This window comes from Dromiciops gliroides, chromosome 1, assembly GCF_019393635.1.
Source record: "Dromiciops gliroides isolate mDroGli1 chromosome 1, mDroGli1.pri, whole genome shotgun sequence".
NCBI lineage: Eukaryota > Metazoa > Chordata > Mammalia > Microbiotheria > Microbiotheriidae > Dromiciops > Dromiciops gliroides.
Window position 1 is genome coordinate 54,677,460 of NC_057861.1, and position 25,972 is coordinate 54,703,431.

Genomic DNA, 25,972 nt, shown 5'->3' on the forward strand with positions numbered 1-25,972 from the left:
TCCATCTTTCTTTTTTTCCATCTTTTTGTGTGTATGTGTGAGGCAATTGGGGTTAAGTGACTTGCCCATGGTCACATAGCCAGTAAGTGTTAAGTGTCTGAGGCCGGATTTGAACTCAGGTCCTCCTGACTCCAGGGCCGGTGCTCTATCCACTGCACCACCTAGCTGCCCTTCCATATTTCTTAACCAAAGAACACTTGCTATCAAAAAATGAGAATGCCAATGACCCCTCCAAATACAAGCCTCCAAAAATGTGCTTATGTATTTTATACAAAGTACTCACGGCTTGTATCAATCAATGAACAAGTTATTAAGGGTCTCCCATGTTCCAGGCATGGTGTTGGGTACTGGCGACACTAGCACCATACAAAGAATAAAGCAAGGGGGCAGCTAGATGGCGTAGTGGTTAAAGCACCGGCCCTGGATTCAGGAGTACCTGGGTTCAAATCCGGCCTCAGACACTTGACACTTACTGGCTGTGTGACCGTGGGCAAGTCACTTAACCCCCATTGCCTAAAAAAAAAAAAAAAAAAGAAGAAGAAAGCAAGCCCTGCTCACTATCCTGTTAAGAGGTGGCCCCCCCATAAACAGCAGCTCAGTATCCAAATGGCTGTTGATGAACACACCCTCCCAAAGCACCATAACACTGACGTCCCCTTTAATGATAAACTTGACTCAGTTCCACCCTCACAACTTGTACTCACTCACCCTCAGGGGCCATACTCTGTGAGCTGCAAATCTTTTAAAACAGGCCCCACATAGTGAAACTAGTAGAGAACTGGATGTCTTCCTGGAACCCCATTCTGTCATTGAAACCCACCACAAACACAGTCACATCAAGAACAACCAGCACCTTGCAGGGAGGCACTTTACCTCTAAGGAGGAGACCCTTCTGTTTAATCTTAAAGCCATCATCGGCTTTCCTCACAACCTTTCCAAGTAGATGCCACCTGTTTTACAGATGGGAAAACTGAGGCTTAGAGGGGAAGAGACTTGCCCATAGTCATGCAGTTCCAGTCAAAAGCAGGATTCAAATCCAGGACCCTCCATTTCAAGTCCAGAGTTTGTTCACTTGCTCTGTATTGGCTCTTTTATATCTTTACCCTGGTCTGTTTCATATTGTAGTTATTTCTTTGTGTTGTTGTTCAGTCGTTTCAATCATGTCTGACTCTGTCATTTGGAATTTTCTTGGCAAAGGTACTGGAGCAGTTTGCCATTTCCTTCTCAAGCTCATTTTACAGATGAAGAAACTGAGGCAGATGGGGTTAAATGACTTGCCCAGGGTCACACAGTTAGTAAGTGTCTGAGGCTGGAATTGAACCCAGGAAGATGAGTCTTCCTGACTCCAGGCCTCAAGCTCTATCCACTGCACCACCCCAGTGGTGCCTCTTTTCTTTGTGTTGTACACCCCTATTGGATGTAAGGCTCTTCGAGAGCAGGAACTATGTCTTTTTTTTTTTCCCCTGCAAAAGCAAGGATAGGGTTTTGTATACAGTAGGCACTCAATAAACATGTTATTGTAGCAGGAAGGTCTCCTCAAAGATGCCTTCCCTCTTATATTTTACATCAGAGAATCTTGGGCTTAAATGTAGATATGTCCAACTCTAAAATAGTATCAAGAAATAGATGAGGGAAAGGAAATTGCATCTTTCAAAGTTGATATCTTGGACCCCCTGAAGACAGGTATTCCTCAAGATGAGGTTATATTGGATTTAAGAAAAGGTTCATTGGGAAAAGCTGGTCTTTGGCTTAAGAACTTCAGATAAACTCAATAAACATTTTTTTTTTTGGTGAGGCAGTTGGGGTTAAGTGACTTGCCCAGGGTCACACAGCTAGTAAGTGTCAAGTGTCTGAGACCAGATTTGAACTCAGGTCCTCCTGACTCCAGGGCCAGTGCTCTATCCACTGCGCCACCTAGCTGCCCCTCAATTAACATTTGTTAAGCACCTACTATGTGCCAGGCACTGTGCCAAGTGCCAGGGATACAAAAAGAGGCAGGTGACAGTCCCTGCCCTCACTGCAGTGACCAACCATGATTCCAGAAGACCAAGTAGGTTAACCACCTCCAGAGAGAATGGACTGAGAGTGCATAATGAGATAAATTTGTTTTGCCTGACTAGGCTTCCTTATTTGTGAAAAGAATTTTGTTAAGAAAAAGAATTAAATTAAAAAAAAAAAAAGGGAAGGGGCAGCTAGGTGGCACAGTGGATAAAGCACCAGCTCTGGACTCAGAAGGACCTGAATTCAAATCCAGCCTCAGACACTTGACACTTACTAGCTGTGTGACCCTGGGCAAGTCACTTAACCCTCATTGCCCTGGGGATGGGGGGTATTTTATTTTTCCAATGGGGGTGGGTGGGAGCAAGAGAAAATCAATACTTAATTTTTATTTATTTTTTTTTTGTGGGGCAATGGGGGTTAAGTGACTTGCCCAGGGTCACACAGCTGGTAAGTGTCAAGTGTCTGAGGCCGGATTTGAACTCAGGTACTCCTGAATCCTGGGCTGGTGCTTTATCCACTGTGCCACCTAGCCGCCCCAATACTTAATTTTTTAAAAAGCAAAATAAAATAAGTGAAATTTAAAAAGAAAAAGAAAGAAGATCTAGAGAGAGCTTTATATTTTACAGACATGGAAATGAGGAGGGGAAATTACTTGTCCAAGGTGACATGGTTATTGCAGGCTCAAACTCGGGTCTGACTCCAAATGCAGCTACAATATATTCTTTCCCCTCCCCCCCCCCAAGCCCCCACAGGAGACTCTGCCTACTTAGAAATTCCCTTATCTCTGGCTCCCCCTGCTGCTGCTGGGCTCAGTAAAGTGCTGCTCCAGAGGATGCTGACAAAACCATCATCCGCCGTCTTCATCGTCCCCTTTCTGAGAGCCGACTTAGTGACAGGGTGGATAGAATGCTGGATTTGGAATCTGGAACACCCGAGTTTGAATCCTGTCTCAGGAACTTACTAGCTTATCTGAGCAATTCACTAAAGCTCTCAGCCCGTTTCCTCTTCTGTAAAATTTGAGCACCTCCCTCCCTCGGTTGTTCTGAGTATTGAATGAAATAATTCATGCAATGGGCTTTGCAGATCTTAAAATGTGATATAAATGTTAGCTATTAATAGTAGCAATACCCTGGAACTAAAACAACATTTTAATGACTCCCTATAGTTCCCCAAAAGAATATTATATTAAAATCTAAAGGGAAAGTGTTTTCACCTAAGCTCCGTCTTTACAGTTTCAGCCCAGAAACTGTTGTATATTTCCTTAGGGTCACAGAATCAAATATTTAGAGGGGGAAGAGAGCTCAGGATTGTCAATTTAGGGCTACAAGGACCTCCAGAGACCATCCCCCCCCCCATTTTACAGGAAGAGACAGAAGTCAAAGAAGTAAATGATTGGTGAGGCAGAATTTGAACCCGGGGATCTGACTCCAAAGCTTCCCACTCCTTCTCACACAGACTCTCAAATTTGGACATAAATGGAAAGCTTCTTGGGAATCTGAAGGCTTCATCTGGGGACCTGGCTCTGCCTCTTGGTGGCTTTGTGAGTCTGGGCAAGTCCCATCCCCTATTAGAGCCTCAGAGAGCAATTCTTCAGAGGACCAAAGTTCAGTGCTTGGTCATACTTGAAGTGGTTCAGAAAACAGGAGTTCTGATTAGCTCTGAGCCCCCTCTGCTTCTAATTCTCCCTCCTCCACCCCCACCTTGCTGTTGATGGGTAGTGTGCCTGAAGTTTTTTTTTTGGGGGGGGGGGGTTGGCTTCTTGGTGGACCCTTTGACCCAGATCCACAGAAATGACCCTCCTGCTGGTTCACTGTAGATCAGGGGGTCTCCCTCCCCTGGGTTTGCCAGATATAGTGACGATGGGGCCCTTAGTCACATTTGATGAAGTACCTTATGTATATTCTCATCTGAGCCTCAGACACACCCCGTGAGATGAGGAGTACAAAGATTATTTTATGATACCCATTTTATAGATGAGGGAACCAAAGCTCAAATGAATAGCAAAGCTAAGACCTGGGCTCAAGTCTTCCCCCCCCCCCAAGCCCCCACAGTCTTCTGGCCATTCATACATTCTTTCCACTGCATTGTTCGGCCTCTCAGAAGATAATTGATGTGATCACTGGATGCCCTCTACAGGAAATGGGAATCGGTTCATACAAAGCACTGAAAGCTGGGGTTTCCTGAAAGTGCTTTGCCAGGGCTGGTCCACTGGAGACCAGGCAACTCCAGAGCTGCCGCCCTCTGGTCAGCTCCACGGTGTGTCTGGGATCCAGACCAACTGCCGAGTCCTTGAAGACACCTTCCCTGCCTGCCCTCCACAAGGGAAGCAGCATGACATTGTGGGAGAACTGGCTTTGCTCAAAGGGTCCCTGGCTCTTCCCCGTGGCACCGTGGGCAGCCACTTCATCTGTCTAATGAGGATTCAGATCATCTAAAATCCCTTCTGACTCGAAATCCTGGCCTTTTCTCCCTCCTTGATTAAATTCCTTGAGGGCAGGGACTCAGTCTCATCTATCTTTCCATCTCCACTAATTCTCAGAAGTGAGCTGTGCAAAATAGGTGTTTTGTGTTTTGTGTTTTGTTTTTTTTGGGGGGGGCTTCTGTGCCCTGGAAGTCAGGATTTGGGGCATCAGCAGGAAGGCCATGAGTGAGTCCCTTAGCCTGAGCCTGTTTCCTCAGCTGTAGCATGAAGATAAAAAGTGCACCGGGTAGGAAAACATTTTAGGCTGGGTAGCTATGGGTGACAATGAACCTAGTGAACTTCTCCGTGGCTTCAGTTACAGCGACCCCAACCTGTGGGTGGCCTTTCTGGGGACGGCCTCCCTGAGCGGCATGGATGGGAAGGTGGAGAAGGTGTACCGCATCTACAAGCACCCGTTCTACAACATCTACACTCTGGACTATGACGTGGCCCTCCTCGAACTCTCCGCCCCAGTGAAATACACCAGCGTCATCAAGCCCATCTGTCTCCCAGACCACTCTCACCTCTTCGCTGAAGGCACCAAGTGTTTCATCACTGGCTGGGGCTCCATCCGGGAAGGAGGTAAGAAGGGGACCCTCTCAAAGTCCTGTGTGTTCCACCCCACTCCACCCCCTCTAACCCAAGGCTCAGGGAGGGGCAGAACCAAGGGGGTGGCCAAGCCCAGTCTAAGTAGAGGCAGGAGGCAGATTCATCAGATCACTTTACAGATAAAGTCTCTGGTCACACAGGGAGACTTGGTATCTCTACCGAGGCTGACTTAAATCCAACACATTTTGGAAAGGGGGAAAATGAGAACAAGGAGTGGGAATGGGAAGAAAATTAGCATTTACTAAGCACCTACATTATTCCAGGATGAGGCAGCTGGTGGCAATGGCTAGAGCACTAAACTTGGAATCAGGAAGCCGCATGTTCCCGAGTTCAAATTCAGCCTCAGACACTTACTAGCTGTGTGACCCTGGACAAATCACTTACACCCTAAATGGTGTCATGAAGAGTGAGCAAGAAAGACATTAGAGGCACTGTGCCAAGCACTTACAATTATTTCATTTGGTTACAAGGGGAGGTATCATTTAGGTCTGCAATGGTGTCATTTGTTGTCCATATTCCCTAATGCTCAACAGCATACTCCCTAAGCAGTGGAAGAGCACTGAATTTGGAGTCAGAATCTGGGTTTGAACCCTGCCTTAGGCAAGTCACTGCCCTTCACCAGGCCTGGGCTGTTGGCCCCTTCCCCCACCTCTGAACCATCTCATTAGCCCCTGCTCCATACCCACTGAGCCCCTTTCGTCACCTGGAGAGGCTTCCCCTCCTCACTGTCCCACAGAACTGGCTCTACCAGGTGTACTGGTTCAATCCAGGCACATTTTAAGAAAAGAAATTAGTTGGAGCACATCTACAAAGCAAAGATAGTTAAGGGTCTTGAGATGCCTTGTGGCAGGAGGGAGTGAACTAGGGATGTCTAACCTGGAGAACTTGGAGGAGCTACAAGAGCGACAGAAAACTCAGGCAGGACACGATCTGTGCGTTCAAGTAAGTGGACTGCATCTGGGAGAGACGGGACCCATTCTGCACAGCCCCAGAAAGAGAGGCACGGGCCTAAGTTGTGGAAAGGCAGACTTGGGCTGGTAAAATGCAAAACTAACAGTTGTCCCAAAGAGGGCTGGGTCACTAACAGGAGGCAATGGGCTACCCCTTCCTAAAGGTGCCCCTACAAAAGCTGGGTAACCACTCATTGGGATGTCATAGGATCACTCTTTGCCCCTCACCCGCCACCAGGCCCTCCTGGAGGCCACTAACTCCCACTTGTGTTGAACAGGGCTGATGGCCAGGCACCTTCAGAAAGCAGTCGTGAACATCATTGGAGAAGAGACCTGCAGGAAGTTCTACCCCATCCAGATCAGTAGCAGGATGCTCTGCGCCGGCTTCGCCCAGGGAGGCGTAGACAGCTGCTCGGTGAGGTCCCAGGGCACTCTGAACCCCCCAGGCTTTCTCCTATCTGTAACCAGGAGCAGCCAGCACACCGGACAGACTACCCCAACCTTACATCCAGATGACACTTTTAATTGGGGAGACATCACTTGTAAAATTGGAATATCTGCGCTATCTGGCTCATAGTTCTTATGGGGAAAGCGCTTTATAAACCTTTAAAGCAGTTTTTAACTCCCTGTGAGAAAAACAGCAGAAATTTTCATTCCCACTTTACAGACTGGGAAGCTGAGGCCCAAGCAGGTGACATGACTTCCAGTGTGACAGCTGGTTAGTGGGATACCTGGGATTCCTTGCTAAGCCTCCCCTTGTGCTCCTATGGATCTCACTAGCAGTGAAATCTTCCTCTCAGGCCTCCTGAATTCACCCAGAGGCCCCCATCGGGGGAAGAGGGTGGCCTATCTTCTCCAGGGCCTCAGCTCAGCTGCCTCTGACTCTCTTGCTTCTCTTGTCCTTCCAGGGTGATGCTGGGGGGCCGTTGGCTTGCAAGGAGCCTGCCGGGAGGTGGTTTCTTGCTGGGGTCACCAGCTGGGGGTACGGCTGTGCCAGGCCATACTTCCCGGGTGTCTACTCCAAGGTGACGGCTGTAAGGGGCTGGATCAGGCAGAACATCAGGCTGTGATCCTGTGGCTGGGAAGATCAGGAGGCACGTGGCCTTTGGGGATCCCCCTGAAGCAGGCAGTGGCTACTGAGCCTAAGGAGCTGCGTGTCTCCTTACGCTGGACAGCAGCAGTAGCCTGAAAGCCAAGAACCATCCGCTGTGGTGAAGGGTGGAATGGCAGCCCCTGCCACCTGGGTGGGTTATGGGCAGGGGAGGGTATGGGAGTTGCATTTAATATGGTGCAATTTATTAGGCTATTCTGTACAAGTAAACATGAGCTGTTTCAGACTCTGGCTTGTGGGGGAAGAATGACTCAGCCCTTCCCCAGGCAGCCACCCTTAGTCCAGGAGGAGTAAGACCCATTACTTACTAGCACTAGTCACAGGCAGCAAATGTAATTCTGTGTCTTTGTATCCCATGAACTGAGCACAGGGAATCTTGAACATATTAGTTGGCACTGAATAAAGGTTTGCTGAATTTTACTCCACTTGTTGGGTGACCAAGGACCAATCATTTAATCTCTTGGACTCTCAGTTTATTCATCTATAAAATGGGCTAATACTTTAATCCTTACACTACCTGCCTCACAAAGATGCAGCATACGCTTAAAAGTGCTATAGGTGGGGGCAGCTAGGTGGCGCAATGGATAGAGCACTGGCCCTGGAGTCAGGAGGACCTGAGTTCAAATCTGGTCTCAGACACTTAACACTTACTAGCCGTGTGACCCTGGGCAAGTCACTTAACCCCAATTGCCTCACCAAAAAAAAAAAAAGAAAAGAAAAGAAAAAGTGCTATAGGTAGGCAGCTAGTGTTAAGTGGTGCAGTGGATAAAGCCCTGGCCCTGGATTCAGGAGGACCTGAGTTCAAATACAGCCTCAGACACTTGACACTTACTAGTTATAGGACCCTGGACAAGTCACTTAACCCTCACTGCCCTGAAAAAAAAAAGTGCTATAGGTATGTCTGTGAAATGTTTTAGCCGTCACTCCTCCCTCCACATCCAGCAACTGGAGTCTCAGGATGAGATGCCTAGCTGGGCTGAGACCTCAAGGTGATTGATTGTTGCTGGCAAATCAGCATTCAGGACAAGGCCCCCCTGAACCTGTGGCACCAGCCAAGTGGACCACCAGACCTGAGGGAAGTCAAGTCAAACAGCAGTCAGGAGGAACCCTAACCAACCCTGAAAATGCAAAACAGCATCCTTGGTGGCTAGGTGGTATAGCAAGCACTTGGGCCTAGAATCAAGAAGACCCGAGTTTGAATCCAGCCTCAGACACCATGAGACCCTGAGAAAGTCACTTATAACCTGTTTGCCTCAGTTTCCTCAACTCAAATGGGAATACCTCTTTGCAGGGCTGTTGCGAGGACCGAATGAGGTATTTGTGAAGCACTTAGCCCAGTGCCAGGCACAGAGTAGGCGCCATATAAATGCTATTATTATCATCCCTTATTCTCCAGGCCATCTTCTTTCTCATCACCTGGCTCTCCGCAGCCCATAATACCAAAGTCAAGTGGAAGGGGGGAAATATAGCAGTGGCAGACATTCGAACTCAAATGATTGTGCTGAGATTAGAACAGGAAGGGACCTAGTAGTCATTCAGTCCAGGACTTCTTAAACTTTTCCCACTCACGACCCCTCTTCACCCAGGCAATTTTTACTCGACCCCAGATATATAAAATAGGTGTGCATAACCTTTCATTGTTGCCAAATTTTTGGTGACCCCCACATTCAGTTACATGACCCCATGTTGGGTCACAGCCCAGCTGAAGCTTTTAGTCTTAACTCTTAATTTTTTTGGGGGGAGGGGGTGAAGCAATTGGGGTTGGGTGACTTGCCCAGGGTCACACAGCTAGTGAGTGTCAAGTGTCTGAGGCCGAATTTGAACTCAGGTCCTCCTGACTCCAGGGTCGGTGCTCCATCCACTGCGCCACCTAGCTGCCCCCACTAGTCTCAACTCTTCATCTTGGAGAGATGACATGACTTGCCTATGGTCACATGAATGAGTGATGATCAGCCTTCTGACTCCAGATCTAGGCTGGCTCCTGCCAGGCCCACACCGCCAGGCCAGGCAGGCTGGGCCATCCCACCCAGCCCATTCCCAACCAACTGGACACATCCCTGCTCAGAGGCACAAACCTTTGAAAGAAAAATCCATACACTTGTCATTACTCAGAAGATGGAGAGAAGTTGCTCTGGTGTCACAGACAGCAATTTACTGTTTTCTGGACAAATGACAGGGAGTAAAGATAATATCCCTTGCCTCCAAGGCTCATGGGCTGCACATCTCCCACCCAAGAGAGCCAAACATGCCTTTCCCAGGGAACAGCCAAGGCCCAGCTCAGAATCGGTGCATGACAGTGCCAGGCGATGTGGGGAACCTTCAGGGGGTGGCCAGGAGCTTCCTCGGCCCGCAGAAGACCTCAGATAGTCAATCCTTAGCCTAAAGGCTTCGACCAAGGCAGAGAAGGGGAGAACTGGGCCCTTAGAGAAGGGCCGAGATCCAGGCTCCACAAACAGGGCTTTTATTAGTGTGTTGAGAAGGGGGTGGGGAATCACCAAGGGATCGAGCCAAATTTCATGAATCACCCCCCCTGCCCCTGTCTTATGCCTTTCATTCTCAAAGCACCTTGTCAGAAGGGAGGGTGAGAGAATGAGCTCCCTGGTGGTATCCAGGGCCGACCCACTCTGAGGTCTGGACAACACAGCTAGAGTTCTGCATGTCCACTAAAAGAGCACATGCCTCACATGTTGGCTCGCTCCCGCTGCAACCTTGAGTTGTAGGCTCGGGACACTGTATTCCAGGCGTCCATGTACCGATCCATGCACATCGCGATGCACTTCTGGAAAGGAAACAAACGAAGCAGGTAGAAAGGAGGCTCAGGGCCCTGCTTCAACTGCTCCTAGATCCTACATGGGACAGCTCAGAGGTGCCATCCTGCTGAGAGTGCCAGGCCTGGAGTCAGGAAGACCTGAGTTCAAATCCAGCCTCAGGCACTTACTAGCTATGTGGCCCTGGGCAAGTCACTTAACCTCTGGTTGCCCCAGTTTCCTCATGTGTAAAGTAAATTGAGCTGGAGAAGGAAATAAAAACGACTCCAGCATCTTTGCCAAATAAACCCCAAATGGGGTCAGAGTTAGATATGACTGAACAACATCTTCAGATGGCCATTCAGAAGAAGCTGCCAAGCATCACAAATGCCCACAGAACCCTAGCACTAAAGGCAAGGGTGGCTTTCAGGAGAAATAGTTTACGCTGGACTCCAATAACAGGCCAGAGGAGATTTTTTTGTCTCTAGCCTGTGTCCCGTACAGCCCTGTATGGGGGTCCTCCAGAAGGGTACAGTGAAGTGGCCAACAACAAAACAAGGCCTGAACCCTAATTCTGCTACTTACTATCCTATTAAGCAAAATCATCTCACCTCTGACCCACCAGTGCCTCCTCTGTAGGGACTCAGCCCAAGATGCCTCAAAGGGCCCTTCCAGCTTTAAATCCTGACAGCCATGACCTCAGAGGGCATCTAGTCTAATTTCCTACCCCAAGCATGAAACCCTACTCAGGCATCTCAGGGTCTATGGGAATGCTAATTTCGGAGCTTCCCTCCATTCCTTCCAACAAGCTGAATCTCTCCATTGGTTCTAACTAAACTAAACAATCCCCTCTTCCCCAGGTCAGCCTTTTATCTATCCAGACACAGGAATGACACCACCTCTGAAGTCTCCTCTAATTCCTTGGGTTGCTCTGCCTTTCCGCTCCTCACTACACTCCTGGAGAGCCATCAGTCGATCCATAAACTCTCATTCAGCACCTACTATGCGCCTGACACTGTGCTGAGCACTAGAGATAAAGAAAGGCAAAGGGAACTCCAAATGAATAAAGAACTACTAGGTAACAGAGCCCGGATTGCAAGTTAGTTGTTCCAACTCAAAACCTCTCCTCTCGAGGTCACCCGAGCTACCTCCAATGACACAACTCGCCAGAGCCAGAGCCTGACCAGAGCAGAGGACAGCCCTCCCCGCCTTCACATCCTCGGGGTTCCTGGGGGCAGGTCCTCGTCCACCCCCCCCTCCCCATATATGTCACCAGCTCTTGTCCCCTCCCTCTTGGGATACCCCCAGAGGCCAACTCTGCTCCCTCCAGGTTCCTAGTTACTCGAGCAAAGTCCCGGGACACGTGCCACCTCCCACCCCCGTCCCGGAGAGGAGGGGGCGGGGTTGGGCCTGGCCCACCCAGCTCGAGTTCCATGCAGGTAGTTCAGTGCCAGCCCCCCAGGCCCCCTCGTGGCTGACCACTGAGAGATTCCCCTCACGCCGCACGGGGGTAGAGGTGACTCAAGACAGAACCAGGGGTGGATACCTTGGTCTCTGCAGCCCACGGCCCGACACCCCAGCTGAAGGGGCGGGGACCCGGGGCCCCACGTGGGGTCCCCCAGCGAGGCGCCCTCACCTGCTCGGAGTTGTCCAAGGAGCTGCCGGGCTTCCCAATGCACTTCCGGAAACACTTGTTCGTCATCCTCTGAAGGGGACAGGGAGACACAGTGACCCCGCGTGTCGGGGGACCCTCTGCCCGGCCCCGGCCCCAGCCCCCGCGCCCCGGTCCCGCACCTGCAGCAGCTCCTGCGCGTTGGCCACGGCGATCTGCACCTTCACTTGCTCCATGATGAGCCCTGGGTCCAGCTTCCCGCCCCCGGCCCCCGCCGCACCCCCGAAGTCTGAGCCGAAGCTGCCCTCCATGGCCCCCAAGCAAAGTCACCCGGGTGCCGCCACTGCCGCCGCGTGCACCGACCCGTACCTGCACCGGAAGCCGACCCCGGCGCACCACGGGAAACGCAGTCCCAGGGGAGCCGAGAGCGGAAGGGATGGGGAGGAGCCGGCGACAAAAGGGAAAACTACGGCGCCCACAAGGCCACGCGCCGCGGGTCGCGCGCGCTGGAGCAAGTCCTGTAGGGCGGGACTGAGGGCCGTTAAGTGACCCTGGCCTTTGAGCTTGCGCGATGCGTTAACCGCCTCGAGCCGGTTAGTTCAAGGGGGTTGTGATGTCACTAAGACCTCCCGGCCCCGCCCCGCTCTTACCGGGCGCTTTTAGATGAGCGGCTGTGGGGCTGACGGTCAGCAACCCTCCCCTTCAGCGAAAAGCCTGGGCGAGGAGGGCCCCCGCTCCCGCCGCGCAATGCAAGCCGGGACATCTCCCATCCCCAACATAAAAGCACAAAGGCTTGGTAGCGGTCCGGCTCTGCGAACAGGCACCCTGCCCAGCCGAGACCAGTACCTGGGTGCGCAGGCACTAGGCCCTACGCCAACCCGCCAGCCATACCTCCATGCAAGTGCCCGGACCCGTACATGCCTTCTGACCCCTTCACGACCACTCCTCCCCTCCCTCCACCACCACCCCGCCCCCGCCTTCCCCCGATCCTCACATCCTAGTAGTGCACCGAGAAAGAATCGCGGGTGGGGAAACTGAGGGCCCAGCAAGTGAGGTACGCCTCCAGAGTTGAGATTCGAATCCAGATCCTTTGGCTTCCTTCCCCAGGGCCGTAGACCGGGAAACGCAGCAACTGGACTTTTACCTGGGCTTTAGCAAACAAAAGGCTAGAAAGGGGACATTAAATAAGGTTAATGGAGCCCTTTGCTCCCTTTCTGTTTAACATGCGACCCGACCGAGGCCTTGAATAAAGGCAGCTGGGTGGTACAATGGTTAGAGCACTGGACCTGGAATCAGGAACACCTGACTTCAAATCCGGCCTCACACTGACTAGCCATGGGAACCCTGCCTCGATTTCCTCATCTGTCAGATGGGGATAATAACACCCACTTCAGAGTTACGAGAAAATGACAATATTTTTTAAATTAAAAAAAATTTTTAATTTGAATTTCAAATTCTCTTCCTCCAGTCCGTCCCCCACCCTTTGAGAAGGCAAGCAATATTATACCCATTATATATGTGGTCTTGCAAAACATATTTCCATATTAGCCACGTTGCAAAAAAAAAAGAAGCAAGAAAAATACAATCAAAAGAAACATACTTCAATATGCACTCAAGTTCATCAGTTCTCCGAGATGGATAAGCATTTTTCATTGAGTCCTTTGGAATTGAAAATGACTATCTGTGAAGCACTTTGCAAACCATTATATAAATGCTATTATTATAAATGGCATGCTTATCAAACTTGCAGAGAGGACCCACACAAAGCTAGGAGGGATAGCTAACGGCCTCCCAAAAAGATCTTAATGGAAGGCTATGTTATCTGGCTTACCACTGTTGCTGCCAGCAAGTCTTGTCAATAGCTAGATAGGGCTTGCAGAATTTAGCTGAGGCACCAAGCAAATTCAGGTGATTGATAAAGAGAATTTCTGGGTCAGCTTGATTACCTGCATTCAATTTAATATGAGTATGTCAGATAAGCCCTGAGGTCAATGATTCTGGTTAATCTACAAACTCCAGCTTTATCTCTAGTATTTTAGTATTACCAGCAGATCTGTTGCCTGTTCTTTATCTTCTGCTCTTGATTGGCAGCAGTAACTCTCAATGAATCCTTGAATTTTTTTTTTAATATCAGAATACTTGAGCAAAATCTAATAGGGAGAAATGTTAAGTTTGATGGGTTAAATCTTTAAAACTTCCAAGTAAAATGGATAGACCCCTATGGCAAATTTATGGGAGGAAATGGGCAAGAGATACAAGACAGGAAGGCATAAATCTAAACCCACATGGGTTTAGATCAAATGATCGCCATCATTTGAAGGTCATTGGTGAGGCTGCAGATCCACTGGAGTAAATTGATGTATTCTGCTTGGCTTCAAAAAGTTAACTTCCTAGGATGGGGGAAGGTCATTGGATAATTAATCTGGAACCCCTCGGATCATGAATTAGGAACTAAGAGATGGGGCAGCTAGGTGGCACAGTGGATAAAGCACTGACCCTGGATTCAGGAGGACCTGAGTTCTCAAATCTGGCCTCAGACACTTGACACTTTCTAGCTGTGTGACTCTGGGCAAGTCACTTTACCCCAATTGCCTTGCCGGAAAAAAAAAAAAAAAAGGAAAAAAGGAACTGTCCAAGAGGAGCTCAGCTTTATCCATCCTGGCCAGTGTTTCTATTTTTTTTTTTGGGGGGGGGGCGGGGAATGAGGGTTAAGTAACTTGCCCATGACTGGTGCTTTATCCACTGTGCTACCTAGCTGCTCCTGTTTCTACTGTTTAAGATTGATCCAAAAAACAAAAAAATACTGATCAAAGTACAAGAGCTGGGGCGGCTAGGTGGCACAGTGGATAAAGCACCAGCCCTGGATTCAGGAGTACCTGAGTTCAAATCCGGCCTCAGACACTTGACACTTACTAGCTGTATGACCCTGGGCAAGTCACTTAACCCCCATTGCCCCACAAAAACAAAGTACAAGAGCTTGCTCTAAATAGCAACAATTCAGCCTCATATCCCAATAGACCCAGAGCCCTCTTGTGGACACTGGTGCTTGCAACAGGGAAAGGAATAAGCTCCTACTATTAATCAAGCACTGTGAGGGGCAGCTAGGTGGGGCAGTGGATAGAGCACTGGCCCTGGATTCGGGAGGACCTGAGTTCAAATCCAGCCTCAGACACTTGACTCAACTAGCTGTGACCTTGGGCAAGTCACTTAACCTCAATTGCCTCACACAAAAAAAAATTAAAGCACTATGCTTAATGCTTTACAAATTAACATTTGATCCTCTCAACAATCCTGAGACTGATGCTATTATTGCCATTTTACAGTTGAGACTGAAGCAGCCAAAGGTTAAGTGCCTTATCCAGGGTCACACAGCTAATAAGCCTCTTGAGGTTGGATGTGAAATCAGGGCTTCTGCCTCCAGGCCCAGTGCTTGATCAGCTGTGCCACCTGGAGAGATGAGTGTGAAAGCTAAACCATAAACTGTACAGGCCAAGAGCAGCACTGCACCTCCTCTAGAAGCACCCTAGGGCACCTAGGCAAACCAATTTCCCATCAAAGGGTCATCCAACAAACTAGTCAATCAGTCCTAATTTGAATAGAAGTCCCTTAACTATGGGGATTTGTATCCTCAGCACTGAGCGGAATGCTTGCCAGGGCCACGAGAAAGCACTAGGCTTTTTATTCATTCATTTGTTCCTACTACAGATCTTTGTGGGAGAGCAATATATGATCATTGAAAAGGACCATGATAGGGGCAGCTAGGTGGCGCAGTGGATAGAGCACCAGCCCTGGAGTCAGGAGGACCTGAGTTCAAATCCAACCTCAGACAGTTAACACTTACTGGCTGTGTGACCCTGGGCAAGTCACTTAACCCCAATTGCCTCACAAAAGGGGGAAGGAAAAAAAAGGACCATGATATATACTGTAGTGGCAGCCTAGTAGGCCCGGGTCTAATTGGGAACACTCTGACCATGAGAAATATGGTTGATCAACTTGCTGGGGTGAGTTAGAGGGTACTTTCCTTGGAAAAGCCAAACAGATAGTGGTTAGTCAAACAGATAATGAAGCTGATTGTCCTGAGTACCCAGAAAGTTGGATGCCTTTAAATTTTATAGCAGCAGTCTAATTGGAACCCAGATGTTCTTGTTACTGTGACTAGGACCAGGCAGTGATAACCTCACAGCCCCCAACTGTTTCAACTACCCCCACTCCCCAACAGCTTTAACTTTTCAGTTTCAAGTCTCCCCCAAATCCCCTATAAAAAGCATTATCTTTACTCTGGTTGATGGAGGAATATGCCATAAATCTGCTCTTCCCCAGGAGGTGAAATTTAGACTTCTCCCTACCTTATCTCAGTGTGCCAAATAAAAACTTTTACTTAAACTTTGATTGGATTAATTCATTGATTAAGGGATATTTTTCAGATGCAGTTTCACAGCGCCAATACCATAAGTTACAAAACAAAGGTGGACTGATTGTAGTGAGTACATTTGACAGATCCTAAGGACCTGTGATTCAACTCAGTCTCACCAGCAAAATGGTGGCAAAGCTGGATGGGGTGAGTAGTCAGGTCTCCCAAAGTCAGATGCATTTTCTCCTCCACTGTGAATCTCCTCAGGCAGGGGCAGTTTCCCACAAACAACAACAGTCTTTGTTTAAAAGGCCCAAACAAAAGCACACACAACAGTTAAATCAAAACATTTATTGGAGTGTCTTGTACAAAAAAGTTTCCAGTCATAAAACGTATATTACAAATCATTGAAAAAGACATTTGGCATGCATGTATATTCTTAAAAAAACATTTTTGAAATGATAAAGTCTAGATTATCACATAGTTCTCAAATGCTCTGCATGATGATGTCATCTCTACTGGTCTGTGGGTTTTGCATGATAACTATTCAACTCAGTAAGTCATTTCAACTTTTTTCTTTTTACAGCAGTGTTCATAAAGAATACATCCATAATTATCAATGGCCACTATATAAATAGAACAAAGCTATCTAAAAGTTGTCTGGTTAAAACTACCATTCAAGTCAAAAGTCCTATCTTTATGAAAATAGTTTGATGTGGAAAAGTGATCTCAGTCACCTGCAGGCCTTTGGGCCTTGCTTTTCTTCAACGGTTTATTGCTAACAGCTTTAGTGCGATAACCTGGGGAGGAATGCTTGTCCTGCCCAATTGATGAAGAATCAAGTTTTCATGATCTTTTGAGCTGCACTAATACCTTCCACAAAAGTACCCCCCCATTCCCACCCCTCACCCCCCTTTCCCAATCCTAGGATTTACTTTACTCAAAGGATCAAGCCAGGCTCTAGGGTCATCACTGCTACTTTCACCTAACCATTTTTTCATCTAGACCTTAGCATTTCAAGAAAAAGGCATTATGTTTACAAAGAATAATTGTATGTAAATGTGGGCTTATACAAAACAAGAAAAAAAATCACCTCTGAATTACTTTATAGTGGTGTAAAGCTAAGCATATTTGAGGGCAAGTAAAAATTCTGTTTCCCAGGCCATGTTCAGCATTAAAAAGGTTCATGCTGTTCAATGTTTCCAAATACTCCATTTCCCACTATGGGCTCACATGCAGCCACCAAACAGCTAACCTTCCAGCTAAGAGCCTCCCTATATGAAGCCTAAAACCAGTTATAAAAAGAGAACAGAGAGCTAGGAAAGGGCTCAAGACTGGGGAGCACACTGAGCTCCTGGATCTGCCCTGGACTCCAAGGACAGACACCTTGGTCAGAATGAGCTCTTTCCTGGGCAGCAAAAAGAAGTTGAGTAAGAAATTGTGTAATCACTTTCCCCAATACATGCAACAATAGTCACCAAGAAACTGTCTCCAGTTACTCAGCTCCCACTTTTGACACCTTTATGGTTTTGTCCAAATAGGAATGAATGCCGCTCCTTTCCTGTTTGATTGGGATGATCGGGCCTTCTTAGAACCCTGGGTTGAGTCAGTCCCCATGTAAAGGTCAGAAAGCTAAGAGTACAGAGGGAATGCCCCTTCACAGTTAATATCATTCACATTGTGACAATGACCAGAGATGCTCTGGCACCTCCTGTATTTGCTATATGCAGGTGGTTAGCTGCCTACCTTGGGTGAAACCCATCACTTGGGCTCTCTCCAAAAAACAAAGAGCTAATTAATAACTTGGAGGCATTTTTCCTCCATTTGCTTTGGGGGAAGGGTTGAGACTACAAGGGACCTGCTAAGCAGCCCAACTGTTCCTGGAATCCCCCCTAAAGTTTTCCACACACGGCTAGTGTAATTAGTACATACAGCCACAGAATGTGGTTCTGTCTGCCAAGCGTGCATGCTTAACTGGCCAAAATGGCCAATGGCTGCTTCCCTGGGTTTAACTGAAATTTGGCCATTATTGTCCTTTTTTCACCTCTTCAGGTGTAAAAAATTCATACTCTAGTGATAGTGCCTTCAGCCTGCTGGACAATTCCCAAGATACTGTCATTCAAGAGGAGATCAATGGCAAGGACCAGCCCCCTCAGCTCAAAATTTCATCAAGAGCCTATGGAGAATGATGGCAAACAGAGCCAAGCCTGGTCCTTCCAGCATCTCCCTCATTTTGAAAGCTCTTTAACCTACTTAAATTTAATGTTGTCCACTCTAGGCTATGACTGATGGGGTCGGCATGTTTCCCAGCAAATCCCACATGATTCAGAAAGGTAAACGCAAATGTCTCTGGTCATTTAGTTTTGAACAACTAGTGGAAGGAATACAGTAGTCTATATGTGTCTCTACTTTAAAAACAGGAATTGCCTCTTAAAAGTGTTTGAGTGGCAGTGATCTTTTCAAGAACATGACAACAAAGCCAAGAGGCTGCCTTGGCCCTGCAGACAGGACAGTTAGTCCTTGAGAAACATTGTTTTTGGTAGATAAGACATAAAGTTGTCATGATAGGACCTTCTTGGACCCTGCTCTTGGGAATGTTTTTTCAAAAAGGTAGGCCACACCCACAGGCTCCAAGAGGAAAGCTGAATCAAAGCCAAACTGACAGACATTTGATTTCTTGATGCACAATTCCCTAAAGAAAGCAAGTCACATGTGGTGCACGCAGTAGTAGAGGGAAAACAATGACTATTTCTACACTTAAGAGTGAAACACAGGATTTGCATAAACTCTGGTTGCATGGGGAAAAGTTGGTCAATCCACCCAGCTAACTCTATAGGAGGCAACCTGTTTTCTAGAGTTTGGGGAAAGAACATGTTTCACTCGGTCAAGCAGGAAACAGCCAATGGCTCAGATCATTTGAAATCTAATTCAAGCTACTTGTACATGGGAATTCACTTAAAAAAAAAAAAAAACAACTGAGGGAGCTGTCACTGCTCAGTGTAGGGGAAGGAAACACCAAGTAAACAGAGAGAGCAGAATGAGCCCAGGAGGCTGGCCACTGGTCTGAGCACCACCTCACCTCTGTGCTGACCCAGCCTGTGCCAAGGTCCCAGCCACTAAGTATCAGAGCTCCCTAGGCCAAATGAAGCAATCTGCACACTGGCCAACATAAAAAAATAAATATCCATTAAAAAAAATAACTTCTATGTATACAGGTAGGAGGGCATGTAAACACAGCAAGTTAGCAGGAGAGACTTAGGCCTTGGCAGCTGGAAGGTGGACTGCATGTTTTAAAATATCAATCTAGGAAAGGTTAATTTGCATTTGTATGTTTTGTCTGAGAAACATAATTTCAGCAAAAAGATATATGTATATATAGATAGATATAGATAGGTGCATATATATATTTGACAAAGATAGGCATGATTTCACTACATATTTAGTTACCCCCATACAAAGAGTGGGAATAACAGATGAGAAAAGTCAGTCAAATTCAAGGGAAAAATTCAACATTATCCAAAGGAGCCACCTATGACTCTAAAAATGCCCACTCCCTGACAGTGCTATCAGGAGTTCATTAGGCTGCATTAGACCATAAAGGGAGAGGCTCAAAATTCCACCGGAATAGCTCCCTCCAGAGGAAGACATTTGTTAAGACTCATCTGCACCATCAATATTTTTCTTCTTTTAATCTAAGTGCTAACTAGTCCAATCAGCTGAATGGCTTTTGATGCATTCCGCCCGACACTACATTTGGCTAGCTTTCCTTCTTATAGCAAAGAATATTTGGAAATCTAATCTAATCAGCCCACAGTGACTTGCTCCTTGACACTAAAGTTATTTGAGGTTGTGAAGACAATCTTGGTGACCTGTGAAGAACTGGGTTTTTCAATATCTTAATTTTCAGCCCCATGGCATTGCAAGCTAAGCCCCTAAAGTAAAAGCCATTAGGCAGAGCCACTAGGACTGGCAGAAGCGGGCAATCAGGGAACAATATCCTGGAGCCACAAAACTCTCCCATCAAGAACTTCAGGCCATACCAACCTAGTTCATTTGAGTAGCTCAAGAGCAAAATTCACAAAAGGCCAAGCCAGCCTGTGAAGAGAATCCAAATGCCCTGAAGTTTTTTTAAAAAAACAAAACTGAGTTTGTTACCAGGGAGCCACTTGCTTTGTGGTACCCAGACAGACATAAATGTCAGTTTTTGATAATCATTGAAATATGATAGAGGAAGCCTGAGACTAAACTGCACTTGGCAGAAGTTATTATAAACAGTTTATGCAGGGCAGATCACACATCAAATTCCCATCGGGTGATCTATCCCAATTCCCCTCAAGGAAATTAAAAAAGAAAAATTTGCTTTAATAGTCTATTCTCCTAATTTTATACACAATGGGTCATGTTGCAAAAGCCTGCATCAGCAGGTCCTCAGCTACCAAGGCAACATGGCAATCTCAACTTTAGATTTGATAGAAAACACTAAAAAATATCATCTTGCGCCCTCATCACAACTAGTGGCCATTCCTGGAGAATCATGGGGTATATACGCAGGGAAGGAGGTAATTTCTCATTTCATGATTCCTCCCCAGGAAATCCACTTACCATCAGGGAAGCAACTCGATTTTATTAATCTACACCCTCCATTCCCACCCCTCCTCCCACCCCCCTCAAAAAAAAGGCTAGTTTCATTTTGGTAAAATTGACCTGTCTGTAAATTTCTAATTCACTCAATGCTAAAATGGGGAAAACGCAGTAGTTGGATAGTAGTGTTGAAGGGACCCCTAAAGTTCAGGAGAGGGGACAGCCAACCCAAGAAGGAAGAGAAATCCATTCAAAAATTCTGGCAGTTTGGTTAAAAAATCTCTAGAAATGTAACAAGGAATAAAGAAATCCAATGATACAAAAATAGTTTTCAGCGGCTCTGAGGAAAGGCAGGAGCTAGATAAAGAAAGTGAGTGGTGGGCACTCACATCACTGAACAGCCTCTGGAGGTTGTCCGGGGGTCTCCCTGAAAGAGAAAGTAAGAGACAGGGAGAGTTACATGACCAACAGAAGAAATATTTATCAGTAGCTTGTCGCTGAATTCAGGGGAATGACTATGCAACTTCAATGGAAGCTGGCCTATCCACCCACTCACTCAGTGATTTATCTTTTTTAAACAACTCATATGGGTGAAAGGAAGGTAGCTGGGATGTTTGATTCCGGACACCATAAGCACCTTTGTGCATAAAGCAGATTATGGGCAAACTGACTACTATTCTTCAAAGACCTAAATGATTCATGGAAAATGGCTGCATTTATTCTGCTTAGCTCAGAAAGGCAACACTAGAATTAATGGGTAAAAATCAGAATGGGGCAGATTTGAACTCAGTCTAAAAATGTCCTAACAATGAATGTTGTCCAGAAGCACATGGGTCAGACAGCCCTGGGGCACAGGGAGCTCCTTGCTCTGAAGACATCTGCAAAAGCAGCTCTCAGGGAGAACATTGCATATAAAGTTGTTGCTGCTGTTATTTGTTGGGGAGGAAGGCGTCCATGCTTCAGATAGGCTAGTTTCTGGGTATCCTTCCAACTCCGAGAACCGAGGGGCCCATAAGAAATTGGTGACTCCTTAGAAAGACCAATTCTGATAACAAGGTTATAAGCTTTCAATCTTTTTTCAGTCATTTTTTCAGACATGCCTGACTCTTGGTGACCCCGTTTGGGGTCTTCTTGGCAAAGACACTGGAGGGGTTTGCCATTTCCTTCTCTGGCTCATTTTACAGATGAGGACGCTGAAGCAAAAAGGGTCAAGTGGCTTGCAAATGGTCACACACAATAAATGTCTGAGGTCTGATTGGAACTCAGGAAGATGCCAGGCCCGACGCTCTATTCAGGGCACCACTTAAGTCTTTTTATTTTATTCATTATTGTCCAGCTATAAACTAGGGTCTAGTTAAGGCCCATGGATATCTACAGCCTATCACTTAAGATAGTCCCCTCTTGACCAGAGGTGTCAAATATACTGCCCCCATTGGGTAGGGATGCCCAAAAACAAACTACAATGCAACTGGGAAATATTTAACTAAACAAAAATACAATAGAGATAGCATTATATTTTTAAACTAAGTCAATATGTAGCCCATAGGCAACCTTATGAATGGATTAAATATACCCCACTTCTACTGTGTTTGATACCCCTGCTCTAGACCATCAGAGACTAAAAGGCAATCCCCACATTGGTATGGGGACATTCTTAGAAAACCTGTCAAAGTTAATCTCTTTCTGCTCCTGTTGTCTATTTCAGGCTTCACAATTACCCAGTGAGTAGGATGTGTTTTGGTATCACAAGAGTGCCAGACCTAGAATCATGAAGACCTGAATTCCAATCTGATCTCAGACACTTACTAACTGTGTGACCCTGGGCAAGTCACTTCACCCTGCTTGCTTCTATTTCCTCATCTTTAAAACAAACTGAAGAGGGGCAGGTAGGTGGCACAGTGGATAGAACATCGGCCCTGGATTCAGGAGTACCTGAGTTCAAATCCAGCCTCAGACACTTAACGCTTACTAGCTGTGACCCTGAGCAAGTCACTTAACCCCAATTGCCTCACCAAAAAAAAAAAAAAAAGGAACCTGAAGAAGGAAATGGCAAACTCCAGTATCTTTGCCAAGAAAACCCCAAATGGGGTCACAAAGAATTAGATACAACTAACAACAAAGGTGTGTTTTAGGGAACAGCAAATGAACACATCAGGGAAATGTATAGTGGCATAAAACTAAAACTGTCTACACCTCCTTTGGTGATTTACAGGTAGGATTATATAGGTGAAAACTGGGGCCGTAAGTGGCTACTGATTATTACTTACATACAAGGAAGCTGTGAGGAAATCAGATGTACACATTTTCCTAAGCCTTTGATCTCTACCGACTCTGGCTTCTATTTGGCACCAACTATACCTTGAAATGGGATCATCACCAATAGCTTCTCATGTATCTTTCCCAGACCAATAATGACCTAAGAAGGCAGCTTCAGAGGATCAACTCTTATTTCACCAAGCATCTGGTACACTGATGTTTTTGTGAAAATCAGGTTGGCCTAAGTCAGTAGGAAACACAAGGAGTTTCCATTTCCTCCTCTGAGTTCTGAGTCCAGTGAAACTCATATGAATATGCCCAAATCTATCCATCGACAAAAATGCAGAAAGAACAAGATGGATATTTACCTGTTGGTGGAAAAGGTCTTCTTCGCCAAAGTCTGCTTCTTCTTCCTCCTCCTCTTCCTCCCCGTTCTCTTGCACAACTAGTGACTGAGTCACTGTTCTCACTGCCACTTCCTGGGCAAAGCAAACAAAGCTAACCTAAGCAAGCCGTCCATCAGTGAAAAAGTGGCCCTGTAATCACTTCTACCACTGCTTCCACAGCTCCCACTCGGGTGAGGGAGCAGAAGGAGTGCTCCCCTCCAGGTGCAGAAAGATCTGTTGGGAGGGCTCTGTTCTTAACCTCACTATGTCTTTGCATAAGGGAAAACCCTCTCTGGATTTCAGCAGCCCATTCCCCCACCATGTTATGAAAATCCAATGAAGTAACTACTTGTGGGGAATCAAAGGAGATTTCCAGAAAACAAGAGTTGAAAGAGCTCTTAGATGTATAAGCTAACATAACTGCACCCTTTCATTTCAACATGAGAGGGTTTTTGGTTCAAAGTTATTTTTTCTCTATTCCCATGCACTACTTGCATGCAGTTGCCCACTTCTTTTTGAAGCACACCACCTCTCACCCCAACTGCCCGAGACAGCTTCCTGGGGCAAGGGGAAGGCTATATCCTGTGGGGACAGAGGGCTGGCTATCAGTATGAGCCAGTTTCAATCACAGAGAACCCTAGCCCTGGTGGGTTTTCCAAGACCCTGCCAACCAGCTGGTAGCCCAAAGAACACATGAAAGATAAGACAAGCATAACCTACGGCCTCAATTCAAAGGTCGAGGATATTGCGACTACAATCCAGTTAGCCTCAACCAAAGCTAAATAAAGTACCTCTCCATCTGCGTTGACCAGGTATGTCCGAAAATTTCCTCCAGTGCCCCAGCTGCTCTGGTTCTTCCACACGAGAACAGATGGTGGGCTATGAGTCACACCAGCATCTGCTGCCCAGATCTGAGAAAAAAAAAACAGTGGGGATTTCTTCCACCATTTTCTGTTATATCCAGAGCACCTACAACCTGTATAGCAAATTTCTGAAATCTCCAATCAGAAGCTGCCTCTCCCTGCCCTCAATTGCCTTAGAGAGGCCAGCCAGACTGGCCCCTTCCTTCAGAGAAAAAAAGGAAAGCTCAAGTGTAGCTCAAGGATTTCAATCTTCTCTTATCTCCATTCTCCTGGTGTAGCCCTCCATCTCCGCCCACCTCCTAATCCCAGATGATCTTCCACAAATACACACACATTTTGCTCCAACTTACAGTGTGTGTCCTGGTTCACAGAGTGCTTCTACCTGGCTTCTCACCCATTGCTTGCCCTGTGGCAGCAAGAAAAGTGATGTGACAGGAATTCTATGTCACAATAATCCCTGCAGCTTCTTCCTGAAAGTGTCATGGGTGGGAAATGACCCCTCTTCCCTTCCCTCTCAAACAAGTGGAAGGTCTGCTTCAACATCACACTGCACCACCACCCCTTAATTAAGTGACTAATTAACTGATTGATAAAAACTGTCAGGACAGCTTTTTGCTGCCTCAGCAGTCATCACGCCAGCCCAAACTATATCATGCCAGGTACCAGCAGCTGTAGCAGGCAAGGTCACCAGCCACTTGCCCCTTGCCTGAGAACGGTCAGTATCCTACCTATTCCAAGAATGGCAATTCTCCTGACACCTCTGCCCACCCCCCTCACCTAGCCCAATGACCTCAAGAGTTAGTTCTCTCTGACCTACCGTGACAGTTTGCCCAGCACGAAGAACATATTTGGGCGTAAATTTATATGCAATTTCTTCACCATCTCCAATCTGTCTCTTTAGCCTCCAATTCCCCAGGGACTGATCCTAGAGAAAAGACACAAGGTACCACATTAGCCGGCCAGGACCAAGCTCTGGAAGCAGGCTGGTGAGTGCTCACGGATGAGCTCCTCAGTTACTCTTTTATATAACACAATGTCTTAAAAAGAGCTTTTCTAGGGGGCTACTAGGTGGCACTGCAGTGGATAAAACGCCAGCCCTGGATTCAGGAGGACCCAAGTTCAAATCCAAACTCAGACACGGGACACCTACTAGCTGGGTGACCCAGGGCAAGTCACTTAACTCTCATTGCCCCGCAAAAGCCCCCAAAAGTGCTTTTCCTCTAATATCTTGTTTTCTATGTAGAGATAATAAAAACCTCCTTTATGGTTCAAATTAAAATATTAAATATTCCTCTGGTAATTTTTTCCAGACTTGTACCTGCCTTATACCTTCACCACTCCCTTCTCCCCAAAGGTGGGGAACAGACTGAGGACTAAAGGTATTTTCTTAAGGAAATGGATTAAAGGATACTAAATTTGGCTGGACAACCGGGAAGGGGTATTGAGGCAATGGGGTTAAAGTGACTTGCCATGGCGCACACAGCTGGTTAAGTGTCTGAAGCTGAATTTGAACTCAGATCCTCCAGACCCCAGGGCCAGTGTTCTAGTCCACTTTGCCACCTAGCTGTCCCATAGTAAACTGAAGTTTGAACTAAAGGTACAACTTCCTCACCCCCAGAAGGGATTACTCTGCTCCACCCCTTTTCTATTACTCAGGAAAAAATTTCTATATGGATCACTGGGAGACCAGCCCTTACAGTTCTTGAGGGAGTGGTCAAGGAAGAAATTAAGTTATGACTATCCTAACCCCAAATTGTATTTTCACATATTAAAACATTTTCAGAAAACATGAAAACACTCCTGTAAGTGTTACCTTAAATTGCCTTTGAAGAGAGACATGTCTAAAGGCATGGAGCACTGGGCTAGGCTGGACATTTCCTAACGTTAAATAAAAACTATTCTGGCAAACCGTGCCGCAAACACAGTAAATTACGAACACTCTTTGACATCTAGATGAGGAAACTAAGTCTCAACACCTTTGAGGGGTTTGCCTACAGTCACATGACTGGAAAACAGCAGCAGGAAGCCTGGAACCTGCAGGCTG

General features: G+C 46.8%; 3 protein-coding genes across 3 annotated transcripts in view; 1 reads left to right on the forward strand and 2 right to left on the reverse strand.

The window, feature by feature from the left end:
• Positions 1-6,950, forward strand: part of TMPRSS9 (transmembrane serine protease 9) — a 110,785-nt gene extending 103,835 nt beyond the window's left edge. Inside the window, exons 17-18 of the mRNA XM_043975279.1 lie at positions 4,779-5,044; positions 6,300-6,950. Coding sequence (XP_043831214.1) covers positions 4,779-5,044; positions 6,300-6,598 — 565 coding nt within the window. The 3' untranslated portion in view covers positions 6,599-6,950. The remainder of the gene's footprint in view (positions 1-4,778; positions 5,045-6,299) is intronic.
• A 2,627-nt stretch (positions 6,951-9,577) lies between these two features.
• TIMM13 (translocase of inner mitochondrial membrane 13) lies at positions 9,578-11,980 on the reverse strand. Its single transcript, XM_043975475.1, has 3 exons — positions 11,674-11,980; positions 11,516-11,584; positions 9,578-9,911 (listed from the first exon to the last, which is right to left on the reverse strand). The coding sequence occupies exons 1-3, from the start codon at positions 11,800-11,802 to the stop codon at positions 9,813-9,815; spliced, it is 297 nt and encodes a 98-aa protein (XP_043831410.1). The 5' UTR covers positions 11,803-11,980; the 3' UTR covers positions 9,578-9,812.
• Positions 11,981-16,178: 4,198 nt separating this feature from the next.
• Positions 16,179-25,972, reverse strand: part of LMNB2 (lamin B2) — a 32,265-nt gene continuing 22,471 nt past the window's right edge. Inside the window, exons 9-12 of the mRNA XM_043973063.1 lie at positions 24,746-24,853; positions 23,857-23,976; positions 23,048-23,158; positions 16,179-20,850 (exon numbers count right to left, since the gene is read on the reverse strand). Of these exons, the coding sequence (XP_043828998.1) occupies positions 20,809-20,850; positions 23,048-23,158; positions 23,857-23,976; positions 24,746-24,853 (381 nt within the window). The 3' untranslated portion in view covers positions 16,179-20,808. The remainder of the gene's footprint in view (positions 20,851-23,047; positions 23,159-23,856; positions 23,977-24,745; positions 24,854-25,972) is intronic.

What these genes read in the sequence shown, in the direction of transcription:
- TIMM13 (XM_043975475.1), bottom strand. Translation starts at nt 11,802, where the DNA reads ATGGAGGGCAGCTTCGGCTCAGACTTCGGGGGTGCGGCGGGGGCCGGG. An exon ending in ACGCGCAGGAGCTGCTGCAG is followed by an intron (nt 11,585 to 11,673) that starts GTGCGGGACCGG and finishes TGTCCCCTTCAG; the next exon opens with AGGATGACGAACAAGTGTTT. An exon ending in CCTTGGACAACTCCGAGCAG is followed by an intron (nt 9,912 to 11,515) that starts GTGAGGGCGCCT and finishes TTTCCTTTCCAG; the next exon opens with AAGTGCATCGCGATGTGCAT.